The sequence below is a fragment of the Neovison vison genome, chromosome 12 (assembly GCF_020171115.1).
Source record: "Neovison vison isolate M4711 chromosome 12, ASM_NN_V1, whole genome shotgun sequence".
Taxonomy (NCBI): Eukaryota; Metazoa; Chordata; class Mammalia; order Carnivora; family Mustelidae; genus Neogale; species Neogale vison.
Window position 1 is genome coordinate 77,112,741 of NC_058102.1, and position 25,715 is coordinate 77,138,455.

Genomic DNA, 25,715 nt, shown 5'->3' on the forward strand with positions numbered 1-25,715 from the left:
TAAGTATGATGTAACCTTAATTATAACTTCAAATTATTAACAAGGTTTAACACTTTTCTAAGAGTTTATTCACTAATTGCATTTACTTTGCTGTTAAACAGTCTATTTAATATGGTATGAGCATATTTTTTCTGTTAAACAAACGTACCACAATATTTTTTCGATCTGTCATCTTGCTTTTAAAACCCCTAGAGGTTTTAGGGATGCCTGAGCGGCTCAGTCGGTTAAGCATCTGCCTTGGCCTGGGGTCATGATCCCAGGATCTGAGGATCCAGTCCCGTATCAGGCTCCTTGCTCAGCAAGAAGCCTGCTTCTCTCTCTGTCTGCCATCTCCCTGCTTATGCTACCTTTCTCTCTGACAAATAAACAAACAGAATCTTAAAAAAAAAAAAAAAAACCTCAAAAAAAACCTCTAGAGGTTTTAAAAATTATATTGAACCATATCACTGATAAAATCACTCCATTCCTATTTTTTAAACTTGAATATCATAATACCTTACAATATTGAGACTAAATTTCATTTACATTTTTATTCATATTATTTCCTTTTATCAATTATTTAATAATTCTTTTACCTGTTGTCTTATCTGATTTGTTGAATACTAAATCCAAATAGCTGGACCTATTGCTGAAATTGTCATTCTATGCTACTCATCTCTTTTCTGACTTTAATAACATATTATTGCCATATAGTAAAGTATTATATATTTGGAGTAATTTCTACCTAGTCTTTCATTACCGCTCCCCCAACCTCATCACCATTCCTTTGACAATCAGTTTTAGAATCCTACAAAGCATCTTACAAGGATTTTAATTACATACATGTAATTAAATTACATGAAATACATTAAATCCATCTACTTACCTAGGAAATATCACTATGACTATTCAAACTTCCACAATCAAGAACTGGATTTTTCATCTAATGGAGAGGTAGGGCACACACAGGTCCTTGATCAGAAACCCAGATTTGAATTTCAGCACTGTCATGAATACCGATAATGTATCAAACTTCTCCACACTTCCTTAAATTCACTTTAAGTATGGAAAATATGAACCTTCTTGGTTAATGAGTGAATACACATAAAACACAAGCACACACAGGCATAAAGGAAGAGCTTTGCTTCAGGATCTCTCTACCGTCCTTTGACTTTTTAAAATACTTCTAATAAGCTGCCTTTAAGTAAGCATTACACCCTAGGAAATGAAGATTAGGGATTTTCAGAAAGAGATTATTCAAGAAAAAATGACACACTGTTAGAATCCTAGGTTTTTGGATGAATTTTAACACTGGAATCATTTAAAAGAGTCAAGTACAAGAAATAATAGTAAACTTCTAAAATTCTACATATTTTCCTCACATAGGAGTGAATAAAATGAAAGATTCTGTAAGAATTCCCAAAAAGCTTTCGTTCAACAGGCACAGGAAAGGACAGGAACAGTTTTGGGTTCTGTGTTTTCTGCATCAGAAATTTCACCTGCTGCACCAACTTCACTGCTGGGCGGGCAAGACGGCCTGTGAGCCCTGCATGACCTCTGAGACACACGTGCCACTTACCTACAAAATCACAGGCGGTGGGGTTACAGTGAGTTCACTAGTCCAAAAACAGTGGAAGGAGAAGGATCAGAAGCCATTTTCTTTATGATTTTATAGTAAATATTAGGATTAGGTGCTTGGCAGTAACTTCTTCAGATGGTGTTAATTTATAATGATGCCTGCATTTCCAGAATCTGTGAAGTCTGCTGTCAGGTGTGCCTGCAACTCGTTTTCAGTCATCATACTTTTCTTTCAGAACTACAAGCTGTTGCTAAATGAAAACTAAATGGTCAGTGTTTAGTCCTCGAATATGATGCATGCAATTTTGGTTTCCAATTTTCTCTGTTGTAGGGAATAAGCGCATGACATAGAGTCATAAACTAAGCCCCAAAATATAATAATGGAGTTTTATATGAAAGCCTCCATTACTAAAATTCTTTTTACTCCAAGGCTATTACTTTCAAGTTTTTATTAAAACTATTCATTCTTTGTCTCTTAAGAAGCAGATATATCTTTTCCATTGGGAACTGAACTATTTTGTCTACAAACAGGAACATAAAATATTACATTATAGACATATCTAATAGCACAGCTCCAGCTGGTCTCTTACCACTAGCCAATATTATACCCTAACAAATAGGTTCCCAGTTGGACTACTTTCTTATCCAAGTCCTACACCTCAGGAGGGAAAACTGCTTGCTCTCCTCAATGCTTTGTATTTACCCCCTTCTTCCTTCCCCCACCAGAAAACTATCCTCTCAGATGACCTATGTTTATAACCTCCTCCAAGACCCAGTTCAAAACTTCTCCAGTCTTGCTAGACTGTACATAATTTCAGATAAACACTTGAAAGACAGTACTGTTCTGCTTTCAAATTACTCATTCTTTCAAATTTGTTCAATGCATGCTACGGAATTTTTACTCATCTGTTAATAGTTATGATAAACATTAAAATCTAATAATAATTTTATTTCCCCTAACTGCAAAATGTTGGTAGGGTGATGACAGAGATGGCTACACCTGATAACCCAGCTACTGTTTTCCTGATACCCAGGTACTTGTACATGCATGAGCTCATGTACTTTCTATAACAACCCTGTTTTCTAAATGCTATCATAACACTCACTCTAGAGATGTGGAAACTGAGGCACACAGTGGTAATGTGCCAAGGGTTACACAGGTCACGTGTGACTATTTAACAAACAGTAATGCTTTCCTTTGCCAGGTACTGTGAAAGCAACTTAGAAGATAAACTCATTTAATCCTCAAAACTACCCTAAGAGGCAAGTATCATCCCCATTCTTCCAATGAGGATACTGAAGCACAAGACTTACCATGATACCATGACCCCCCGGGTCGTTAAGTGGCCAGCCAGGGTCTGAGCCCAGGCAGTGCGGACCAGATGCCTTAGGCTTCACCAGGCTACTCCGCTTTCTGAATTAATAGTGCAGCAATCAAATGTGGATCTGAGGTTTCTAAGTGTTCAACTACAGCAACATCCTGTTGAGAATTATATTTATGTGTTCTTTAGTTTTACATATTTGGTCCACATATTTCTTTTAACATTATTTATTTGAGAGAGCAGGAGGGAGTCAGTGGGAGAGTGGCGGAGGGAGAGAATCCGCAGGTAGACTCCCTGCTATTAGCAGAGCCCCACGGGGTGCTTGATCCACAACCCATGAGATGATGACTCTTCCAAACAGAGTTGGAAGCTTAACTGACTGAGCCACCCAGGTGCTCCTACATATATTCTTTATCTACATTCTTTAGTATACACATTTAAGAGCTTAATATATAAAAATTATGGTACTAAGTGCGGTGAGAGGACTTAAATACTATTAACACCATATTAGTTAATACCAGGAGTTTCTGGTCTATCAGTAGAGAAGAGCCATGGCCAAAAACCATAGGACAAAGAATGATGCAGTTAAACGCCATAAAAATGGCTCAAAGAAAGTATTAATGTTTAGCAAAGGCCAACCAAGAAAGTTTTCATGATAAAGCTGGACCTGGAAGGAAGGGTAAACATCCTAAGATACCTTTTTTTTTTTTTTTTTTTTTAATTTATTTGACAGGGAGAGAGAGAGCACACATGCACAAGCAGAGGGAGCAGCAGAGAGAGAGAGGGAGAAGCAAGCTCTCCATGGAGCAGGGAGCCTAATTCAGGGCTTGATCCCATGTCCCTGGAATCATGACCTGAGCTGAAGACAGACACAAACCCACTGAGACACCGAGGCACCCCAACATCCTACAGATACTTCTATCATAGGATTAACAACACATCACTGTGTTCTCATGTTTTTCTTTCCCAGCAGACTTAGGTCTTTTAAAAGGGACTATTTTTATCTTAGTCTCTCTAGCACTCAAGTCATCACTCAGAAAATGGCTATGTGAAGAGGGTAGAGAGAATGTTATGGAAAAGCCCATTCCAAAAAGAGATCGTAAGCTTAAAGAGAAAAGCAGAAAAGGAATTTTTAAAATCTTAGTTGCTGTACCACAGGCAGTATCCCTGTGCAGACCAAGTCCCGGGGCCCCATTTTCACTGCATTCCATGTGAACGCAGCCCCTTTACGGGGATTATGGAGCTGCTGGATTGTACAACACAACAGGCCTGATTACAGGCATCCCTGGTCACACGTTCTTGGCATGGGAAAGAAATGTCCTAAGCAGCTCTGCTTTTCTCCTTGCCACTCCTTGATACGCTGTGGCTGTACTCTTGAAGAACTCATTTTAAGAGTTTATATTTTAAAAGTTAACATCCATCTAATATCATGGAAAATAATTATTCTAGTTATATAATAATATTATATTATTATAATATAAAATAATTATGCTAGTTTCAGAGAGAAGGGACAGTACCACAGAGCAGTTGAGCATGGACGGACTCCAAATCCAGACCTCTTGGGAGCCAACTGAGGCCCCACCACTCAGGAGCTTTATGACCATGGGACAACTACTTCCTCTCTTTCTGCCTAAAACATCTTCATCGTGAAAAAAAAAAAAATATGGTCCCACCGGACTATTATAAGGATTACGCGAACATATGCAAAGCGTTGAGCAGAGTGCCTGCCACAGAATAAACATGGAACAAGAGTTAGGTATTAATCGATCGCCCATTCACATCGGGCCCTGCAGAGTGGCTGCTGATACTCCCCTCCCCACCCAGTGCAGGCCAGATATGATGAAATCAGGGACAGAAGAACACTGGTGCCGGCACACGATGGTGCGCGCCCTCCTGCCCCCCCCCCCACTGCTGTAGTGCTGTGAAATAAAATTCCTGCCATGTGGCTTCTGACACATGCTGCAAACCACACCGCTCCAAACAGTGGTGCTAAGGCCCAAGTATAAAACATGCAGTACTCCCAGCTAAAGTTTAGAAGTATCTATAAAACTTAACTCTTTTTTTCCTACATCCAGGGAAATTAAATTTTAATTGTGGAAAAAAACCATTTTGGGGTTTCTGGAGAGTACAGATTTTCCACAACAACAGAAGTTTTCTCCACAGAAGTGTTGCTACAACTTACTCTGAAGGTCAAAAGGAAAAGAAAGTTAAGAGGAATGAAAAGAGTTGTAGACAGGAAGGATGGATAAAGGAACCAAGTATGATCAGAAAAAGAAAAGGAAAATAGCCTCCTGGGCTTTTCAGTAAGAAAGCAAAGACTGCTTGCTCTTTGAGATCTACCAGCGGTTTCTATATCATCAGATGTGTTAAAGTCAAAGGCATCAACGTCAAGGCAGTCAACTTAGACTGTGTTCTGACTTTGAGCTTAAATACAGACAGAAATATGGATGGATGAAAAAGCAGTGTCTTATACTGAAGTCACATGAACAACTTCATAGAACACATGTTAACAGGCTTCTCTGTCATCCTACTGACAACTCACTAGAAGAGGGTGTTGCCACACTACTAGGCAAACATAATTAGGTCATAATCCTCCCTGTAACTCTGCCACCAGACAGAAAAGTAGAGTGGGCGGGGCACATACAATGTGTCTGAAACAAACAGAGGAAGTAAAACAAAGCTTTACTTTACATGTCAGTTTCATGCTGGTAAATCCAAAAAAGAAATCCTGCTTTAAAGGATGAAACTGAAAGAAAAGGCAGGAGGTGGAGGGTGGCAGGGAGTAGGAAAAATAAACTTGATGGCAAACAACAAAAATAAAATTACATCAGCTGATGTTTTAAAAAGCTGGTTGATTCTAACTAATTCTGTTTACCTAAATTCTTTATTGACTTTAATCTCAGTACTGAGTTTTGTTGTTTTTTTTTTAAGATTTTATTTATTTATTTGACAGAGAGAGAAGTCACAAGTAGGCAGAGAGGCAGGCAGAGAGAGAGAGAGAGAGAAGCAGGCTCCCTGCTGAGCAGAGAGCCTGATGTGGGGCTCAATCCCAGGACCCTGAGATCATGATGTGAGTTGAAGGCAGAAGCTTAACCCACTTAGCCACCCAGGTGCCCCCCCGCCTGTGAGTTTTTGATCAAACAAGACTTTACATTTGCTTTGCATCAAAGAAAAAGATTTCGGGACGCCTGGGTGGCGCAGTTGGTTGGACGACTGCCTTCGGCTCAGGGCGTGATCCTGGAGTCCCGGGATCGAGTCCCACATCGGGCTCCCAGCTCCATGGGGAGTCTGCTTCGCTCTCTGACCTTCTCCTCGCTCATGCTCTCTCTCACTGTCTCTCTCTCTCAAATAAATAAATAAAATCTTTAAAAAAAAAAAAAAGAAAAAAGAAAAAGATTTCAAAGTGCTATCTGAAAAAAAAAAAAAAGTTTTATTTTTAGAAATATTACTCTTATAACAGACTGATTATAAGGAACAATACGCAGCCACAAACTGTGTACCAGTAGAGGGAGTATTGGGACGGGAAAAACTGATGTGGATCTAAGATTAATTCAACAAACCCAATACTGTATAATTAATGTCACTTCTCAGTAAAGGTTTTAAATATTGGTGAATATCTGAATTTAGACACTTCTTGGTATTTGCTACACAGGCACTAAGTTACTGCTTATAAGGAGCAGTAGAGTAAATGCCAACACCGTGGAGAAAGGACTAAATGAGACAGTCTGGTCCCAGAACTCAACTCACGACAAGAACAAAATAAACCAGAGGAACCAAGGGTACCTCTGGTGAAAACAAAAGTCTAAAGAAATGCCCTATTCAACCAGGCACTTGGTCAGCTGATTTTGTTGTAAAAAGAAAACAAAATCAAACACTGATACCCAATTTCTGAGGTTTCTTTCACCATACAACTCATTTAATACAGACGAACAACTATACTCTACTGTTTAGTTATCTTTAACCTTTTTCAAAGGTTTCTGTTGAAGCCTCCCCACCCCCGCACTCTTCCTACTCCAGTAACTCATGGCCACTTGCTATGCTTGACCCACCCTGCAGTAACCATCTCAGCAAAAAATTTCTAATACTACAAATTCAAAGAGGTAAGAAGGTTTGCGGAAGAAATTAGAGTTTAAAAACAAAAGGGTGGGGAGAAAAAAGACCAGATACAAAGGATGTTTAATCTGATCACATCATTTATAGCTTAAAACCTCCCATGACTGTCCCTATATAGACACTGTCAAAGAATCCCTATTCAGCATAAACCGCCCCCACCCCCGAAACATCATTCTAGTTTCATGAGGGCCCATCACCACCCTTCATTCACTTTGTGCTTCTACAACTGTTTTTTTATGCCTTAACACTTGCTGTTAATGCTACTGTAAATGCCCAGTAGAGTAATACAAGCAAAAGACTGAGTGGTTTTTTAATCCTTTGTACCAGTGACCTTGTCATTTAACTGATATAAACTGTTTCTACTACATCCAGCAAAAGTGGACCTGTTTCTCATCTACTTCAGAGTTAGAATAAATGAAATAACATAGGTAAAGTAATGCAGGATGCCTAGTAGAAACTAAAGCACTAAATATTCGTTCCTTTTCCCAGCTACCTCTACATCTCAACTCCTACCTACCCTTTAAACCCCATTTTAAATACATGTTTGTAAAACCTCCTATGTGTTCTATTTATTCCCCACCCCCAAAAGAATCAACAGCCTATTCTTCTGGCTCTTAGAGAAACTTCTATTGTATTTTAATTGTTTGTTGATGGTCTTCCCATTCTATTAGAGAATGAACACCTCCAGGGTGGAATTTTTATCTAGTTACTGCCTACTCCAAATCTGACAGAATCAAAAATGTAAGCTTAATTAGCATTTGTTGAATAGATGAATGATAGCATTAAAGTATGAGAAACTAAAACCCTTAGATGGCCTTTCAAATATTTTGATAGTAACACTTCTTTAAAGAGCAGCCCTATGTTAAAATGGTACCCTAACAGAAATGGATTTTTTTTTTAATGTTTCTGCTCACTATTCCAAACAGTAAGTGCCTCCTATAGGCTAGGAATACACATCAGTGAACAAAATGAACAAAAGCCCTGTCCCTATGGGCTTATACTTACTACGGGTAAATCTGTGGAAGAGATTATAACAGCAAATTTGTCTGAAAAAAACTGCAAAAGCCACATTTTGTTATTCATCAACATTACTAAGTATCAAAAGGACCAAACAAAAACAAAAACAAAACAAAAAACACCAAACTTCCCACTTCCCATAAAATTTAATTACTCAAAAAAAAAAAGCATGAAATTCAACCAGATTTAGTGTACTTAAGCAAACAAAACTGATTTAGTGTCTCCCTAGCACACCCCCCCCCCAAAAAAAGCTCATGTTAAGGACACATTTTCTTGTAACTAAAAATAATTGTGACTTCTCCTTTGGGAGGTGAGTAATCCTCGTGAGTTTTAAGGATTTTACATGTACAATTACATGCTTTGTATAATCCTAATTCAAAATGTGGTCTATTTCAAAGCTTATTCATGACTTTAGCATTCCTCATTTTATAAGTAAAGAAGGCCTATGTTACTTTGTATCAGGGCTTCTATTCTAAGAGTGTCTTTCTGACAGATGGGTCTCATCAGGACCATGTCTCAACTGGGATGCAGAGTCAGGCAAGCCACCCAGGTGCCAAAGAACAAGGACGTGAGATACACACGTGTCTACAGTTCCAGCACATCAACCTTTCCAATCTTACCTCCTCTTCATACTCTTTGTTGCAACCACCTTGGACCCCAAGCTTAGAAGGTCCTTTATGCATCTCTGTTAAAACACTATTCATGTGTCAACATACCACTTCTCCAAGGAAGAGCTTCCGGCTTCTTTCTCTTAGGATAACTGCACCCTTTTTGAATGCATCAGCCCTCTCTCCCTGACAGATCTTCTCAGGGAGCCTCGCAAGTTCTATCTGAATTATTCCTACCCTGCTACTCTTACTGGAGTTAAATCCTCCTCACCATTCTGCTACCCACAACAGGGGCTCAATTTTCCCTGCAGATAAAGAGTAAACAGAGTATCCAAATACCCAATACTTGTCACACCTAAACTCTAGGAAGCTTCATTCAAAGATCTCTGCAAAACATTATCCAGTTTCAAAATCACAAGATTCTCTCTTACTGAACAAATCTTGCCACCTAAAATTGTTATTTCTAGGTCAGAAGGAACAATAAACATGGTTCATGCGTCCCAAGCAGAAAATAGGGAGAAAAGAAACCTGATCATTTGACTTTAACCGCAAGTTATTTATCGAAGAGTCCTGAAGGCACAAGTAGTTCCTCTACAAAGCGGTTTCATTTCAGCTGTACTTTTTGGTCATTTTGGACTTTAATGTGCCAACTTAATATTTTACTGAGAGACTGGCCCTGCTTCACTAATTAACAGTACAATAAACAAAAGTCAGTAATGACAGATTTGGGATATAAAGTGCAGTGAGCTAGAGTTTGGTCTCATGGTTCCTAAACAGGGAATTGTATAAATGGGGCTCACTTGCCCTTAAAGACTATAAGGAAGGGGGTGAAAAACATAGTATGTCAAGCGGTGAATGGACAAATCATTAGGAGTCCCAGGTTTAAAGAGTTTTCATCAAGCGCCAGCCATAGGGGGGAAAAAAACAACTTCAACAGCACTCTAAAGGAAACAAACTGACTTATAAAATGAGAAACACTTGAAAAGCATCAGCAGCATGTCTTAGAAAAATTACTAGGAGATTTATGTCTCAACCCCCTACTTTCCCTCAAAAGTGCTTTCTAATAATACCGAGCACATTCCAAATAGCTTCTGTCTGCCAAGAACTTGCCAATTGTACCTCCCCTGCTCAGCAACCAGGGTGAAAAACCAATGCCAAGGGAACCTTAATCCTTTCATTTTTGAAGTAATTGCAAACATCTATCTTGCTGGGCATTTATCCACAGGGGGAGTGGCTCCTAAATGAATTTAATAAGTGAACATGACCTTTAATAGATAATTTGGTTCCCAATGGAAAGAGAGGCAAAGCAAAAAAGAATGGGTGGATATGGATTTAAAGAAAAAAGTTAGAAAAACACAGAGAAGGAATTCATTTGGGAAAATAAATGAAAGCAAGAGGCAACAAAACAGTGATGGCAAAAGGAAAAAAAAAAATAATAATAATACTCCAAAGAAATCACTAGAGAAGGAACGAGTATATGGGTAGCAAAGAATAGAGTCCAGAATCACTTAACTTTAAAAATTATCTTACTGGGAATTTAAGACTGATGGGACTCGGAGTTTGGAATCCTAGAAAAGAAAAGGGGCTAGCAGTAGAAAAAGTGAGACAATACAGTAAAGAGACCCTCCCCTCAGAAGCTCTAGAGGGACATCAGGTAGGGCTGGATCAAGGTGATGACTGGGGTTCACAGAAGTGCTAGGAGATGTAACAATCGCGCGAACTCACTTTCCATGGGAGATCGAAGATTCCACGTGGGCTTCTGAGAGGCCACAACGAACACCACCACCCCACACACACTCCGCCGGACACGTAGAGCCCAGAGTAACAAACAGATGGGCTCTCGGAACCAGACATGTGGAGTGTTCTGGGGGCCACTAAGCCCCGACGGGGACCCCGGCGGGGCAAAAGGAATGCAGGGACCAGGGTCAAGGGCGCCCTTCGCAGAGAACCAACTCACCGATGCCGAGCCCCACGACCAGGCGGCCGGCGAGCAGCGTCTCCTTGTTGTTGGCCGCGGCCAGCACCGCGGACCCGGCCGTGAAGAGGGCACTGGCCAGCAGGATGGCGGCGCGGCGGCCGAAGACGCCGTTGAGGGCCCCGCCGGCCAGCGCCGAGACGGCGGCCGCCCCCACGGTGCTGGACACGAGCAGCTCCTGCCACAGCGCGTCCAGGCTGAGCTGCCGCTTGAGCAGCAGCATGGCCCCCGACACCACGCCGGTGTCATAGCCGAACAGGAAGCCGCCCAGCGCGGAGAAGACGGCCACCACGTACACGAAGGCGGGGGTCTCGTCCTGCTGGAACTGCCGCCGCGCCGCGCGCTCCAGGTCCCCGACGCCGCCGCCGCCCGCGCCCGCGCTCTGCAGGCTGGCGCTCGACTCGGCGGCCGCCAGGAGGCTGCGCTCCCCGGCCGCGCTCGCCGCGTCCGGCTCCTGCTGCTTCCTGCGCCGCTCGCCCATGAGGCTGCTCAGGCTCCGCAGCGTGTACTCCACATTCTCGCTCGCCTTGCGGGACATAGGGCAGGGGCCCGGGACTTCCCGGGGGGGCGAGGCTCCGCGGGCCGGCGGTCTCCGAGGGCTGGACAGCCCAAAAGGGCAGGACCTACGCCGCCGCCTTCCTCCTCCCGCCTCCCGCTCCGGCTGCCACGGCAGCAGCCGCCGCCGCGGCTGCTCCGGGGAGAAAGTTGCTGCCCGCGGAGCTCCGGCGCTGCGGAGTTGGAGCCTGGCGGGTCTCACTCGAGACTCACGCCCCGCGCCTGCCGAGCTGGCGCTGCGGAGCGGGCGGGAGGCGGGGCCGCGGGTCACGTGCACCCCGGGCCAGCGGGGCAGGGCCGCGCAGACGCTCCGCCCCCTCCCTGGGTGGAGCCAGGCTCGGGCAGCCCGAGACCTCTAAACCCCACCCTCCCGGTCTGGGGTGACCTCTGACCCAGGCTCCTTAATTTAGGGTACTGGCGTCCTTAGGAAATAACCCAGGCCTAGGGGCTGCATCTGGGAGCTGGCCAGTGTGGGAATGCCAAGTTAATAGGCTTCAGACGAGAGAAAAGAGCTGCAATGCTTGCACAGTGTGGGAAGCTAGGGAGAGAAACCCTTAAAACAGCCTGATCTGCCTTCTAGCAACCGAGGGATGGCCAAAGCTGGAAAAGGCCTAGGAAGATATATCCTGCTATGGTACATAGCAAGCCTTCTTTCTCCTATAATAGTGTGACGTAAATGAGCCAGCTCTGGAGCATTCACAGCTGTGTTCTCCCATCTCTACAAGCAGTCTCCCCTCATTGCCAGTCTCTCCTCAATTTATGCTTATTGTAAAGATATGGTACATCTTAATTCTTTAAGGACAGAGGTAACGCACCCCTCCTGCCGATGAATCCCAAAATTCTCCATGAATTCCTGATGTGTAAAAGAAAATTTACATGAATGCATTCCACTGGTGTATAACCAGATACTTCCCACTGGCAGAAATTAAACCCGTAGAATCCGATCTCTGATTTAATAGGCAGCCTCCACCTCCCTCCCCTAACAGGCGCACCAAATAAAAGAGGTGCCTTATTTGCTTGAAACAAAACAAAGATGGCATTATTTGTAAGTGATTTTTTTTTTTGTAAGTGATTTTTTTTAAGCTGTTAAATTAATTGCCTGTTGTTGAGTCCCCTCCACTTTAAGTCATTTGTAAATCATTTTATACAGTTCCACTTCAAAAGAGAAAGGTTTCTCTCTAATTTGCTTTCTTTCTTTAGGCTGAGGGCATGAGTTAAAGCAACATATGATTCTATTTCTTACAATTCCAGGGCCCTTATTTCCTTTATTTGAGCAAAAGTTTCTTAGCCTGAGGCCTATTTTTCATGCAGTTTTTTCCTCTTAGAGAAAAAGATTTTGTCATCCCTATTTCAACAAAAAGTTTTATTAGAATTTGCCAAAATTGCTTTCATTTGGATTGTCATGATTATCTCCGTAATATAGCTTTCTTTTCCAGCAACCAGGAAAAATGAATGAATGAGCTGAGAGGGTTTAACTGTTTAAACTGATTGTGTGGCTTTAAAGAAAGGCTCTATCCTGATTCCCAAGGATCAATTAAACAAGGAGCTCTTAGCTCCGGAGCAAGGAACTCTTTAATATTCAGACTTCAGGAAAGATTCAGGTGAGAGCGCGTCTTTTTCCGCGTTTACTGTAGAAAACCTGCGCCCCCTGGTGGTGAATCGGCTCACCATTTTTAAAGAGACGGACTCCGTACGTGAGAATCTGCTGATACTGTTAATAGTTACTCTTGTTGAGCTACAACAAACTGCTTTTTATTCCAAGCAGGTGTAGTAAGTGCTCCTGAGTATTCTTAGGTAGAAATTCATATTTGGTGTCACTGAACACTAAACCACTTAAAATTGTTCTGTATCATCAGGACATTTATAAATGTAAGGTCAGATTATATCTCAAAAGAAATACGACATGAAAAAAAAAAAAAGTTATCAGAGAGTTAAGCAGAGTTCTCCTCCGCGTTGGAAGGAGCCAAGTTTATTTTACACCAGAGCGGATTCCTAAATGGAGTTCCCTGAATCCTGCTCCAGCTGCAGACCATGGTGAAATGGAAAGCTCATCAGCGGAGAATCAAGACGTTAGTCCTATCACTATTGCTGTTTTACTGTTCAACTTGGAACAAAGCTCTAGGTTACTTTGTACCTTGTTTTCTTATTTGCAGAGTAGATAAATGTTCCACTTTGGAACTCATTGGCTAGAGTGAGCATGGAAAAAACACATTTTGAAATACAAGTAGTTGCCATTACAGAGTAAATAATAATTATAAACATCATGATTAGTTTGCAAGGAAAGTTCAAAAGCCCCTGTTTTAAGTACATTTGCTTTACAAACCTCCAGGAACACTAAGGATTTGCCATAGAAGAGGGGGAAAAGGGGCAACTGGGTGGCTCAGTGGGTTAAACGACTGCCTTCCGCTTAGGTCATGAACCCAGGGTCCTGGACTCAGGCTTCCTCTTGGGCTCCCTGCTCAGTAGGGAGTGTGCTGCTCCTCTTTCTCTGCCCCTCCCCCGGCTTGTGCTTGCTTTCTCTCTCTCTCTCTCTCTGTCAAAAAAGTAATAAATCCTTAAAAAAAAAAAAAGAAAAAAAAAGGAAGAGGGGTAGAAGAGGTTTTAGTTACACTGCTCTAGATCCTGAGTATCAGACTCAGGATCGGTATCTAGATCCTGAGTATCAGACCTGATCCTGAGTATCAGGGTTACTAACTCTGTAGAAGTTGTTGTTGTTGTCTGTAGTGGGGGTGGTAGCAGTGTTGTCCTTGTGTTTATTGGATCTTTATTTTTAATTTTATGAGTAATTGATCCTTGCTGTAAAACAGTCTAAAAAAAACACATAAATCTCTTCCTAATCATCTCTCCTGCCATAAGAGCCCCCCTTCCTCAGAGATAACCACTCCTACCACTTTGATATGTATCTTTCTAGAAACTTCCCTATGAATTTCTATGTATTATGCATTTATGGGTACACAATAAAATGCAAAGGTTGTTTTGTTTTTGCATTATTTAGATTGCAAAAGAGAAAACAACCCCAATCAAACAGGTTTAAACCAAAATCATAAGGAAGAGAGAGACTTTGTTGGTTCCTGTCTCTGAAATGTCTGTAATAGGCTGTTTTCAAAGAAGCTGGATGTAGGACTCAAACTCCAGCATGTCCCCAAGAAGAGACTTTGCTCCATCTCTCCACTTTCCAATTCCATTTTCAAACTCCACTTTCAAATTCCACATGGTGATCACATGGCTACAGCAAGCTCCAAACTCTATATCCAATCATGTCTAAGGGTCAAAAAAGGGTTTCTTTCTCTGAAATCCTCAAAAACTTATTGTACCGTATCCAGTTAGATCTGTCAATTATATGTCTATCCTTGACCCACTTACTGTAGCTGAGAGATTGCTTGCTAACCAGTTAGGGCCTACCATTGTCCACATCTTGAGCTATGAATGGAGGTAAATCATATGGCTGAGGTTGTGAAATCTGGGTAGAATTTTGCCAGAAGACAAGTAAAGAAATACTGGACCATAAAACCAACAGATTTGAGTTACTATAAGTAGCTAGTACAATGACATGGCATAAAAACTAAGTAAAGCATTTCAAGGATGAGAGACAAGCTAAGCAAGTCAAATATATTGCATATACATCAAAGAAAATAAAAATTCACATGAAATCATTAACTATTCCTATGAAAAAGTCAATGGTGAAGATTAATGTATACCACCATGACTATAGTTAATTGTTAATAATTATATCCTGTATACTTTAAATTTGCTAATAGAGTGTATCTTAAGTGTTTTCACACACACAAAAAATCCTGTTAGGTGGTGAATATACTATATGCTAATTAGCTTCACTGTGGTCATTATTTCACAATGTATATGCATATCAACACCTTAATATATGCAATTTTTATTTATCAATCACGCCACAGTAAAGCTGGGAGGGGCGAAAGGTGATTGCTGAGAATCAAAATATTGTTTTGATGGTCTTAAGTTCAGAAACTCTGTAATGCCAGAATCCTGCCCTATGACAATTCCTTCTTTCTGCACAAGTAAGAGACAATAGCAGCACCAGAATAAACATACTATATTGCTAATAAGCACAAAGATAAAGTGTGGGTCTCTTGGCATATTTATGAAATGTAACAATGGGTGCTTAGGCAGTCCCCCCAAAATCTTGCCTTTCTTCAACTTGCTTTAAGGAGTAGGAAAGATGGGATGAGGGAGGGAAAGAATGCAGGGTAAGAAAAAAAGACAATCAGCATGCCCCACTAGACGAATGCCCTGTCTAGATCTGCTTACTACAGGGAGACAGGGAATAGGAAACACAAAAGAAAGCATGAGTCACGGATGATATTTTAACACACATTGATCTTGTCCTCTAATAACCACGACCCAACCAGGAATAGAACCTGTAACACAATGTAATATCTTCTCCTCTTTTGGGTGGAAAAGGTTGCAATAACTCTTCCCAGTTGGAGACTTAAAAAAAAAAAAAAAAAAGATTTTATTCATTTGAGAGAGTGTGTGCGAGTGAGAGAGAGAAGGATTGGGGGAAAGGGCAGAGGGAGAGGGAGAAGCAGACTCTCCACTGAACAGGGCTCCATCCCAGGACCCTGAGATCATGACCTGAGCCAAAGGCAGATGTTTAATTGGCTGAGCCACCCAGGTGCCACTGCCATGCACCTCCACCCCCAACACATACACACTCAGAGACTTTAAAGAGAGTAATTTCAATTAAGAGAAAAATAGCAAATGTAGCGGCGTTTTCTAGAAGTCTCTTAGTAGATGTAATAAAGGAGGGGAGAGCTTAAAGGCTTATCAGGATCAAGGGTAAGGATGGGGGTTCAGACATGACTTGAGTTTACTCATATGCTAAAGTGAAAAGAAGAAATTCACAATTCAAGAGCCTAAATGATTGATAGAGCAAAGTCCCAAAGAAGACACAGGGTAAGAGCAAGTTCATCAGGGGAGAAGCTAATTTAGCCATGGGGTGAGGGAACACTTCTTCCTCTGAGAAAAAGGCAAGCAAAAAAGGATAGTAGGAAAGAAGAACATGGCATTAATAATAAGAATGAGGAAATAGTTCTATTAAATGAATGATAGGGCAGGGAAAGGGGGATGGAGTAAACCTAGATACTGTAGCAGAAAGACCCAAGTTCCTATCTTTACTCTGTTAATTATGTGACTATGTGACTTGAGCAACTTATTTATTTCTCAAAGTTTTTAATTTTCTCTTCTTTAAAAGGGAGATAATAACATTGTATCAGTATTTACATAGTTTCAATTCTGAATAGCAGAAAATCCATACTCAAAATATGTTATTATACATTACAGAAATGTATTATTGCATGAATTTGAATGTTAAGGGGGGCAGCATGAGGAATGTTATAAACATCCTTTGAAAAATGGTATTGAAGTTCCAAATTCTATCCTTTTCTCCCCTCTACTATTCTTAGGGTACATATTCGGTTGGCACTCCACTGGCTTCCCCTCAAAGTGGTAAGAGAACACCAGCATTTCCAGGGATGATATTTTTTCAAAGTATACAGAAAAATGTAGTGCCTGGTTCCTATCCTCAAATGTAATATATTCCAGGTAAAAAGGCCAGCAAGACCATATATAAAAATAGCTAACAATACAAATCATAGTGTAACACATTTTTGCTAGAGACAAAAATTCCAATAGCACTCAACTTTATTTGCAGGGTGTCAAAGTATTTCTTATGGACCCAGATGTGTAGCTACAAGTGGTAACAATTAAAAGAAAACAACTTGGCTTTCATTTCAAGAAACCCTTTAATTAAACAGGATCCAGTAATCTCAAATGAGAGAAGTGGGAAATACTTGTTTCAAAATAGAATCACTAATGAAATTAACAACTCTTCTTAAATTGGGAAGTGATTAATTTGGTGTGATGCTGGTTCTTCAGCAAATTTCAATCTTTTGGCTAGCAGTGGAAAATTCTTTTCAAATGTTATCTTGTGACATGAGGAGCTCCTCACTAATCACTTTGTCTTAAACATTCAATAGGTTTTGTTTTGCATTTGGAATCCAAACTGTAAAATCAATTGTCATACTGACTCTGTCTGAAGATGTAAGCGTGGTAATATTATAACCTGCTATGCCACATTAAGTGTATTAACCATGTTACAACTAAGCAAAATGTGCATCTGAAACAACGAACTTATATTTTATAGTTGGTCTATGCCATTACTTGGTTAAATTAATAAATTCTAGTTTCCTATTTTATTTTCTCAACTCAGAAGAACTGAAAACTTCTAATTGGGTGATACAAGTTTTGTAACTTATTGTCCTTATCATACTTGAACATGTAAAATATGATCATTAAACTAACTTCAGGCAAAAAATATTTCAGGGGCACCTGGGTGGCTAAGTGAGTTAAACCTCTGCCTTCAGCTCAGGTCATGATCTCAGGGTCCTGGGATCAAGCCCCGCATTGCATTGGAATCTCTGCTCAGGAGGGAGCCTGCTTCACCCCTCTCTCTGCCTGGTGCTCTGCCTACTTCTGATCTCTGTGTCAAATAAATAAATAAAATCTTTAAAAAATATATTTCAGTAAGAGTGGCCAACCTCAATGTTTTCGAAAGAACACTGTGGTAATTTCCTTCCACACACACTTTCACAATTTCTACACTGTATATCATGGGATGTTTTTTATACTTCAAATATACTAAATGACATTTGAGTCATGCTGAAATTACTTTCATCTGATTTTCATGCAGAATCAATAAGTGTGGGACAGAAAACCTTCACGGTAAAAGTAGGCGCATTCACTAATCTCTTCCTTTGATTTTCTTAAACTGGGGACTCTTGTGTCTTCCTAAGTGCAGTTAGAGAAGTTTTATCTATAAATCAGCTCACAATTTAAAAAGGGCATCTTTAGCAAATGAGAGCAGGGCTTGTGCTTGCCCTGTTTACCACCATACCTCCTGAGTCTAGCACATTGCTGGCACATATAAGGGATCAATAAATATTTATTGAATGAGTCCATGAATGAATGAGTGTATGCATGAGTGGTACCAGCCTGTGTGGGATCACTTTGGCTTGGGTCCATAAGTCATCGCTTTTCTACATCTATACATAATAGAATAAATAAAAATTTGAGATAATACAAAGCATTTGTGTAACATATCACCTGACCCCAACTCTATCTGTAACTCAAGCAGTGTCAGATTTTAACAAAACGTGTTTTTTCTTAAAAAATCTGTAGCAGAGACTATAGCTTTTAATAGAAATAAGTATGCCATTTCTTATTTAGTTAATTATTTTTATTAACATATAATGTATTATTTGCCCCAGGGGTACATATTTACTTTATGAAAAATACTTTTTTTTGCACTGTCCCCCATTGTCCTTAATCCTAGTATTTTCCTACTGCCCATATATAAAAAAGCTGATCATATGAACCATTATGTATGAAACTATTAAAAGAGACAAAATCATGATTAACTTCAGTGGAGAGGAGAAGAGAGATCAATGGACTGAAACATAATATTTTAAAAATAAAATGAAATGGTATGTATTTTCTCCAGCTCAAAGCAATAATATAAAAAACAAAATTATTACAATAGAATTATTCTTATTCCTAATCCCTACCAAAACTGTTGATGAAATGTCAACTGATCAAATTAGAGTAAATAATTTTTGTTTGCTTGGATTTTATAATCTACTTACTTTTTACATTCATCTGGCCAATTAGTGATCACCATTTCCTCATTAATTTGGGGAAACCCTAGGCTACAAATAGAAAAGAACAGCTTCTGTGAGCTACCTCCACTGTATTAAACATCTTAACCAGCTATTAACCAGACACAGGATCACCACGCTTGTCATTCTCTAGTTTTGCATATTATTCTAAAAAAAAAGTCTAATAAAGGAAAAATTGCATAAATCCCCAAACATGGAATAGGATACATAATTTGAAAATCTTTGAAAAGAAAAACTTGACAATTTTAAAGCTCAGTGCTAAGTCAATCTACTTATCAATCAATGGTCTGTCATCTTGAAAAATTGCTTTGAACTCTGTGAGAACAAGAAAGGCATTGAATACTTGGCAGCTCTTCCTAATCCAAAAGAAAGAAAGAAAGAGAAAAGAAAACTTCCAAGTGTGAAAAAGCATTCTTTAAATCACGGTACAGAAACAAATGTGTTTCTGAGATGAAGAGCTAAGATAATTTCATTATTTTCTCTGAGTCATTGAATTGTTATAAGAGTTATTTGAAGGAATACTGAAAAATTCAGTAAACAGGTTATTGCCACTGGCTAATGATGACAGATATTCATCAGGGAGTGATTTGGTAAGAAAATAAGAATGTAACAGTGCACTGACTAGAAAAGCAAAGTTGATTTCCTCTGTATGATCTTTGTTTTGTAAAATTGCCATGAAATTTCCATGCAGGAGCCCTGGAGTAATCACAGCTATTTCTCACAGACCTACAGGCTAAGTGTAGACTCGGCTTTCAATTATCATACTGATGGATGAGAGACTCACAGTGTGAATGATAGGGAGAAAAGCAGTCAACTACATATACTCATAATTTTAAAGCCCCTACTGACATTAAAAAATAATGCTTCAAGTTTCCACTATACTGTAGGTATGTAGCAAAATTGCTTTGTGTCTTTTATTTTTAAAACCTGTGCTGTATTAGAATTTTTTCTTTTTTTAAATTTATGTTCTAACAACACCTGCATTTTTTAGAAAACTCTCAACTTATAGCAGACATTTATCATACTTTGTGATCTCTTCACACACTGGGGCACACTCTGTTTGGAAAACTGCTTGTATTATGAGTCTCAGAAGAAGCTCACTTTCCCTGGCAATGCTTGGAGTTAGGAGCAGGTACGTGACTCAGGTTCAGCCAATCAAACACGACTGCACAAGACTTGAATTGGAAGAGAGTAATACGAACAGGGATGTCTAGCCTAGCAAGGATGGCAGAGACTGGTAGAGGGCATACATATAGCAATGGGTGAGGTGGGGAGAGGGCGTACATACAGCAGCGGGCATGGTGGGGGTGTGCCATGTCCAAACTTGGCAGCAGGAGCTGTGGTATTTTCACTCAGCAGCAGCAGCAGCAGGAGGGTCTGTAGTAGTCTGGATATAGTTGGAAGCATAGCCTCTGTGTACGCGTCTATGGTTCTTGCAAAATTCTGTGATCACATACATATATAATATATGATGGCCATACACAAATGCTAGGAGAAGAGAAATGAAAGTATACACTTGTAGATCTGGAGCATTGGGCAAAATGAGTGAAAGAGAATGGGAGATGCAGATTTCCAGTTTTGAAATGAATAATCATGGGGATAAAAGATACAGCATGGGGAATATAGTCAATGATGTTGTAATAGCATAGTATGTGTACGGATGGTGTCTATACTTGTGGTGAGCATAGCATATGGTATATAGGTATTGAATCACTATGTTGTACATTTGAAATCAATGTAACATTGTGTGTCAACTATATTTGAATAAAAAATTTAAGTATGTACTTGTAATGTTCTCATTCTAGATGTGAAATGACATAATATTATATATTCTAGATATACAACATAAAACTTCAATCACCAAAATAATACAAAAAATACAATAATACAAAAATTCATTATAGGAATTAAGCCAAAAAAGTGGATAAAGTGGAATAAAAACTCAATCCAAAAACCCAGTCATGTCAATAATCATAATGGAGGTAAATAGTCTAAGGGCACCCATTAAAAGACAAAAATGATCAGTTTGAGTATAGAACAAAGAACTATTTTCTGCCTATAAGAAGCCAATGTTAAATGTAAATGATATGTGAAAGGTTATAATTATTTTTTGTATATTAAATATAAAAGGATGGACAAAGATAGAGCATGCTAACACAGTCAAAAGAAAGCTGGAGGGGTGTGTGGGTGGCTCAGTGGGTTAAAGCCTCTGCCTTAGGCTCAGGATGTGATTCCAGGGTCCTGGGATTGAGCCCCCACATCGAGCTCTCTGCTCAGCGGGGAGCCTGCTTCCTCCTCTCTCTCTGCCTGCCTCTCTGCCTACTTGTGATCTGTCAAATAAATAAATAAATAAAATCTTAGAAAAAAAAAAAAGAAAGCTATAGTGGCTATATTAATACAGACAAAATTTTAGGGCAAAGAATATAACAGTTCATTTCATAATGATAAGAGTCTATGAAGATTACATAATCCTAAAATTTTCGGCATCTAAAAGCAGAGCTTGAAAATGCATGATAGACATGCAAGAGAAACAGCCAAATCCACAACTACAGTCAGAGATTTAATATCCCTCTGTCGATAATGGATAGCTCTCATATACAGAAAATAGTATATCATAAGCATATTAAAGATGTGAATAACACTATCAACAACATTAACCTAATTGATACTTGAAGAACATTTTCAACAAATAGCAGAATATACATTCCTTTCAAGTATATAATAATCCAATCAACCAAGTTAAATCAAATCTGGGGCTTCAAAATTAGTGTTAATCCATTCACAATGACTCACGACATCCAAAGTATATTCTCTGACCACACGGAATTACATTGGAATCAATACTAGAGAGTCCCTAAATATTTTTGAATAAATAGCACACTTCTAAATAAACCAGAGTTCAAAAATGGAATAACGAGGGAGATTAGAGAGTATTTTGAACTGAATGAAAATGTTAACACAACCAATTAAATTTTTTTGAGATCCCACTGAAACAACTCAGGGGAAATTCAGACCACTAAACACTCATAACTGAAACAGAAATAGATCTGCAATCAATGATCTCAGCTTCAAACGTCAGAAACGAAAAGAAAAAGCAAAGGAAACTAAGTAGGAGAAAGGAAATAAGGGTCAGAGTGGAAATCAATGAAGTAGAAGGAAGGATATAATAAAAATCAGAGTGAAAATCTGTTAAATGAAAAACAGTAATAATCAATGAAACTAAAGCTGGTTCTTTAAGAAGATTCACAGAAGTGATAATTTTCTTACTGGACTGATCAATGAAAAAAAAATAGAAGACACACATTACCAGTGTAAAGAATGAGAGAGGTGACATCATTGCACATTCCACAAATACTAATAGAGTAATAAGGGAATATTATAAAAATCTCATGCCAAAAATTTTGTGAAATGGACATATTCCTTAAAAGAGATGAACTACACAAAAAGAAAAAGATAATCTGAATAGGGTTAGGTCGCTAAGAAACCACTCACGTGTAATTTAAAACTTTTCCATGAGGAAAATTCCCAGTACAATTGGCTTCACTGGTGAAGGTTACAAAACATTTAAAGGGAAGATAATACGATTTCACACTAACTCTTTTAGAAAATTGAAGAAGAGGGAATACATTAGCATTATCCTAATTCTAAAACCACAGTCATTACAAGAAAACTACAAAACCTTCACGTACACAGATGCAAAATTCCTACATAAAGCTTAGTTAATTAAATCCAACAATATATTGAAAGAATAATACATCAGCACAAGTGGGTAGTCCTAGCAATGCAAAGTTCCACTCAAAAATCAATCAATATAATTCACTATATTAAAAACTTACTTTAAAAAGCCATATGGTCATCTCAACAGCTGCAGAAAAAAATTTGGAAAAATACAACATCCATTTCTGAATAAAGAAAAATATTCTGAGCAAGGTTGGAATAAAAAACAATTAGGGAGTGGTGGAAAATATTTGCAAATTTTATATCTTGTCCACTAGGATGGGAAGGCTGCGGGCCAGAGAGAAAGAGCAGGTTTCTGCAGAGCATCATGAAGCTGCCGTATCAGCTATTTTCTGCCCAGTCCTGCATTCCTCAGACATTAGAAAAATGGAAAGCACCAATTTTGTAAAAACCACTGATCTTTGAATTTGAAAAAAAATTTTTTTTGGTTTCAAGCAGTTCAACCAAAATCTTGACAGATTCAGAAGTGATATCTGAATAGTAATACTAAGACATTAAAACGTTAAAAATGGAATTGTTTATTATTATAATTCCCATAAAAGTTAGGTGCCCTAAGAAATAAGAAGTACATATTTTAATGTAGAATTTCTTCTAGATCAAAAGTAGCCATAAAAGACATATATACATACGTGTGTGTGTGTGTGACATATATATAAAAATTCACACATATATATGTGACATACACACATATATATATAGTTTCACAAACTATGAATCATGTGATATAAGCATATCCTGCTTACGAGTGGGCTTATGAGACTTCCATGAGTAGGCAGAAGAATCAGATATTCATAAATTGAACCCGGTGATTTGATTTACATAAGCTGTAAATCGCACTCATGTGTGAATACAAGCAGTGCTAAACCTATTCCATCAGTGGCTAACAAGAAGCCAGTCACCGTCAAAACCAGAAGTTCTGGTTGTGAAACCAATCAATGACAGTTATGCTGAAATTTAATTGGGATGACAATGATTTCCTCACCAAGTAAGCATCTTTCAAATATTAAACTATTAGAACTAAGTACAGTTGACCCTTGGACAATACAGGTTTGAATCTCATGGGTCTACTTTTATGCATTTTTTTCTTTTTTTTTAAGATTTTTTATAAGATTTTATTTGTTTATTTGACAGAGAGAGACACAATGAAAGAGGGAACACAAGCAGGGAGAGAGGGAGAAGCAGACATCTGGCAGAGCAGGGAGCCAGATGAGGGGCTTGATCCCAGGACCCTGGGATCATGACCTGAGCTGAAGGCAACAGCTCAACGACTGAGCCACCAGGTGCCCCTTTTCATTCTTTTTCAATAAATATATTGGAAAACTTTTTGGAGTTTTGAAAAAACTCTCAGATGAACTACGTAGACTAGAAATACCAAAAAAATTTGAGGGGCTTCTGGGTGGCTCAGTCGATCATTTACCCAGAGTCCTGGAATCAAGCCCTGCACTGGGCTCCCTGCTCACCAGAGAGCCTGCTTCTCCCTCTGCCTCTCCCCCTGGCTTGTACTTTCTTGTTCACTTGCTCCCTCAAAATAAATAAATAAATAAAATAAATCTTAAAAAAAAAAACCCTAAAAATATTTGAGAAAAATTAGGTATGTCAAGAATATATAAGCTAGGGAGGCCTGGCTCCCTGGCTCAATTGGTTAAGCCACTGCTTTTGGCTCAGGTTGTGATCCCAGGGTCCTGGGATCAAGTCCCACTTCGGGCTCCTTGCTCAACAGGGAACCTGCTTCTCTCTCTGCCTCTGCCTGCTTGTGTGCATGCTCTCTCTCTGACAAATAACTAAATAAAAATATTTAAAATATATATATATATATATAAGCTATATGTAGATATCAGTCTATTTTATTATTTACTTACCATACAATATACATGGAAAAACTTATGCACACACAGATGTTGCATGATGCCATTGGCAGCCCAGAGGAATAGAAACGAAGATAAAGATGCAGTACTAAAATTATGACCGCATAAAATCAATTGCAGGACATGCTGGACTGCCGTAGTAATTTTATTTTTAATTTTTTAAATTTATTTTCAGCGTAACAGTACTCATTGTTTTTGCACCACACCCAGTGCTCCATGCAATCCGTGCCCTCTCCAATACCCACCACCTGGATCCCCCAACCTCCCACCCCTCACCCCTTCAAAACCCTCAGGTTGTTTTTCAGAGTCCATAGTCTCTCATGGTTCACCTCTCCTTCCAATTTCCCTCAACTCCCTTCTCCTCTCTTACTCCCCTTGTCCTCCATGCTATTTGTTATGCTCCACAAATAAGTGAAACCACATGATAATTGACTCTCTCTGCTTGACTTATTTCACTCAGCATGATCTCTTCCAGTCCTGTCCATGTTGCTACAAAAGGTGGGTATTCATCCTTTCTGATGGAGGCATAATACTCCATAGTGTATATGGACCATATCTTCCTTATCCATTCGTCCGTTCAAGGGCATCTTGGTTCTTTCCACAGTTTGGCGACCGTGGCCATTGCTGCTATAAACATTGGGGTGCAGATGATCCTTCTTTTCACATCTGTATCTTTGGGGTAAATACCCAGTAGTGCAATTGCAGGGTCATAGGGAAGCTCTATTTTTAATTTCTTGAGGAATCTCCACACTGTTCTCCAAAGAGGCTGCACCAACTTGCATTCCCACCAACAGTGGAAGAGGGTTTCCCTTTCTCCACATCCCCTCCAACATATGTTGTTTCCTGTCTTGCTAATTTTGGCCATTCTAACTGGTGTAAGGTGATATCTCAATGTAGTTTTAATTTGAATCTCCCTGATGGCTAGTGATGGTGAACATTTTTCCATGTGTCTGATAGCCATTTGTATGTCTTCATTGGAGAAGTGTCTGTTCATATCTTCTGCCCATTTTTTGATATGATTGTCTGTTTTGTGTGTGTTGAGTTTGAGGAGTTCTTTATAGATCCTGGATATCAACCTTTTGTCTATAGTGTCATTTGCAAATATCTTCTCCCATTCCGTGGGTTTGTTGACTGTTTCCTTTGCTGTGCAGAAGCTTTTGATTTTGATGAAGTCCCAAAAGTTCATTTTTGCTTTTGTTTCCTTTGCCTTTGAAGTGGCTGATATCAAAGAGGCTACTGTCTATGTTCTCCTCTAG

General features: G+C 39.4%; 1 protein-coding gene across 1 annotated transcript in view; it reads right to left on the minus strand.

The window, feature by feature from the left end:
- Positions 1–11,335, minus strand: part of SLC2A13 (solute carrier family 2 member 13) — a 376,814-nt gene extending 365,479 nt beyond the window's left edge. The window contains exon 1 of the mRNA XM_044229028.1: positions 10,575–11,335. Coding sequence (XP_044084963.1) covers positions 10,575–11,130 — 556 coding nt within the window. The 5' untranslated portion in view covers positions 11,131–11,335. The remainder of the gene's footprint in view (positions 1–10,574) is intronic.
- Between the last annotated feature and the right edge of the window lie 14,380 nt (positions 11,336–25,715).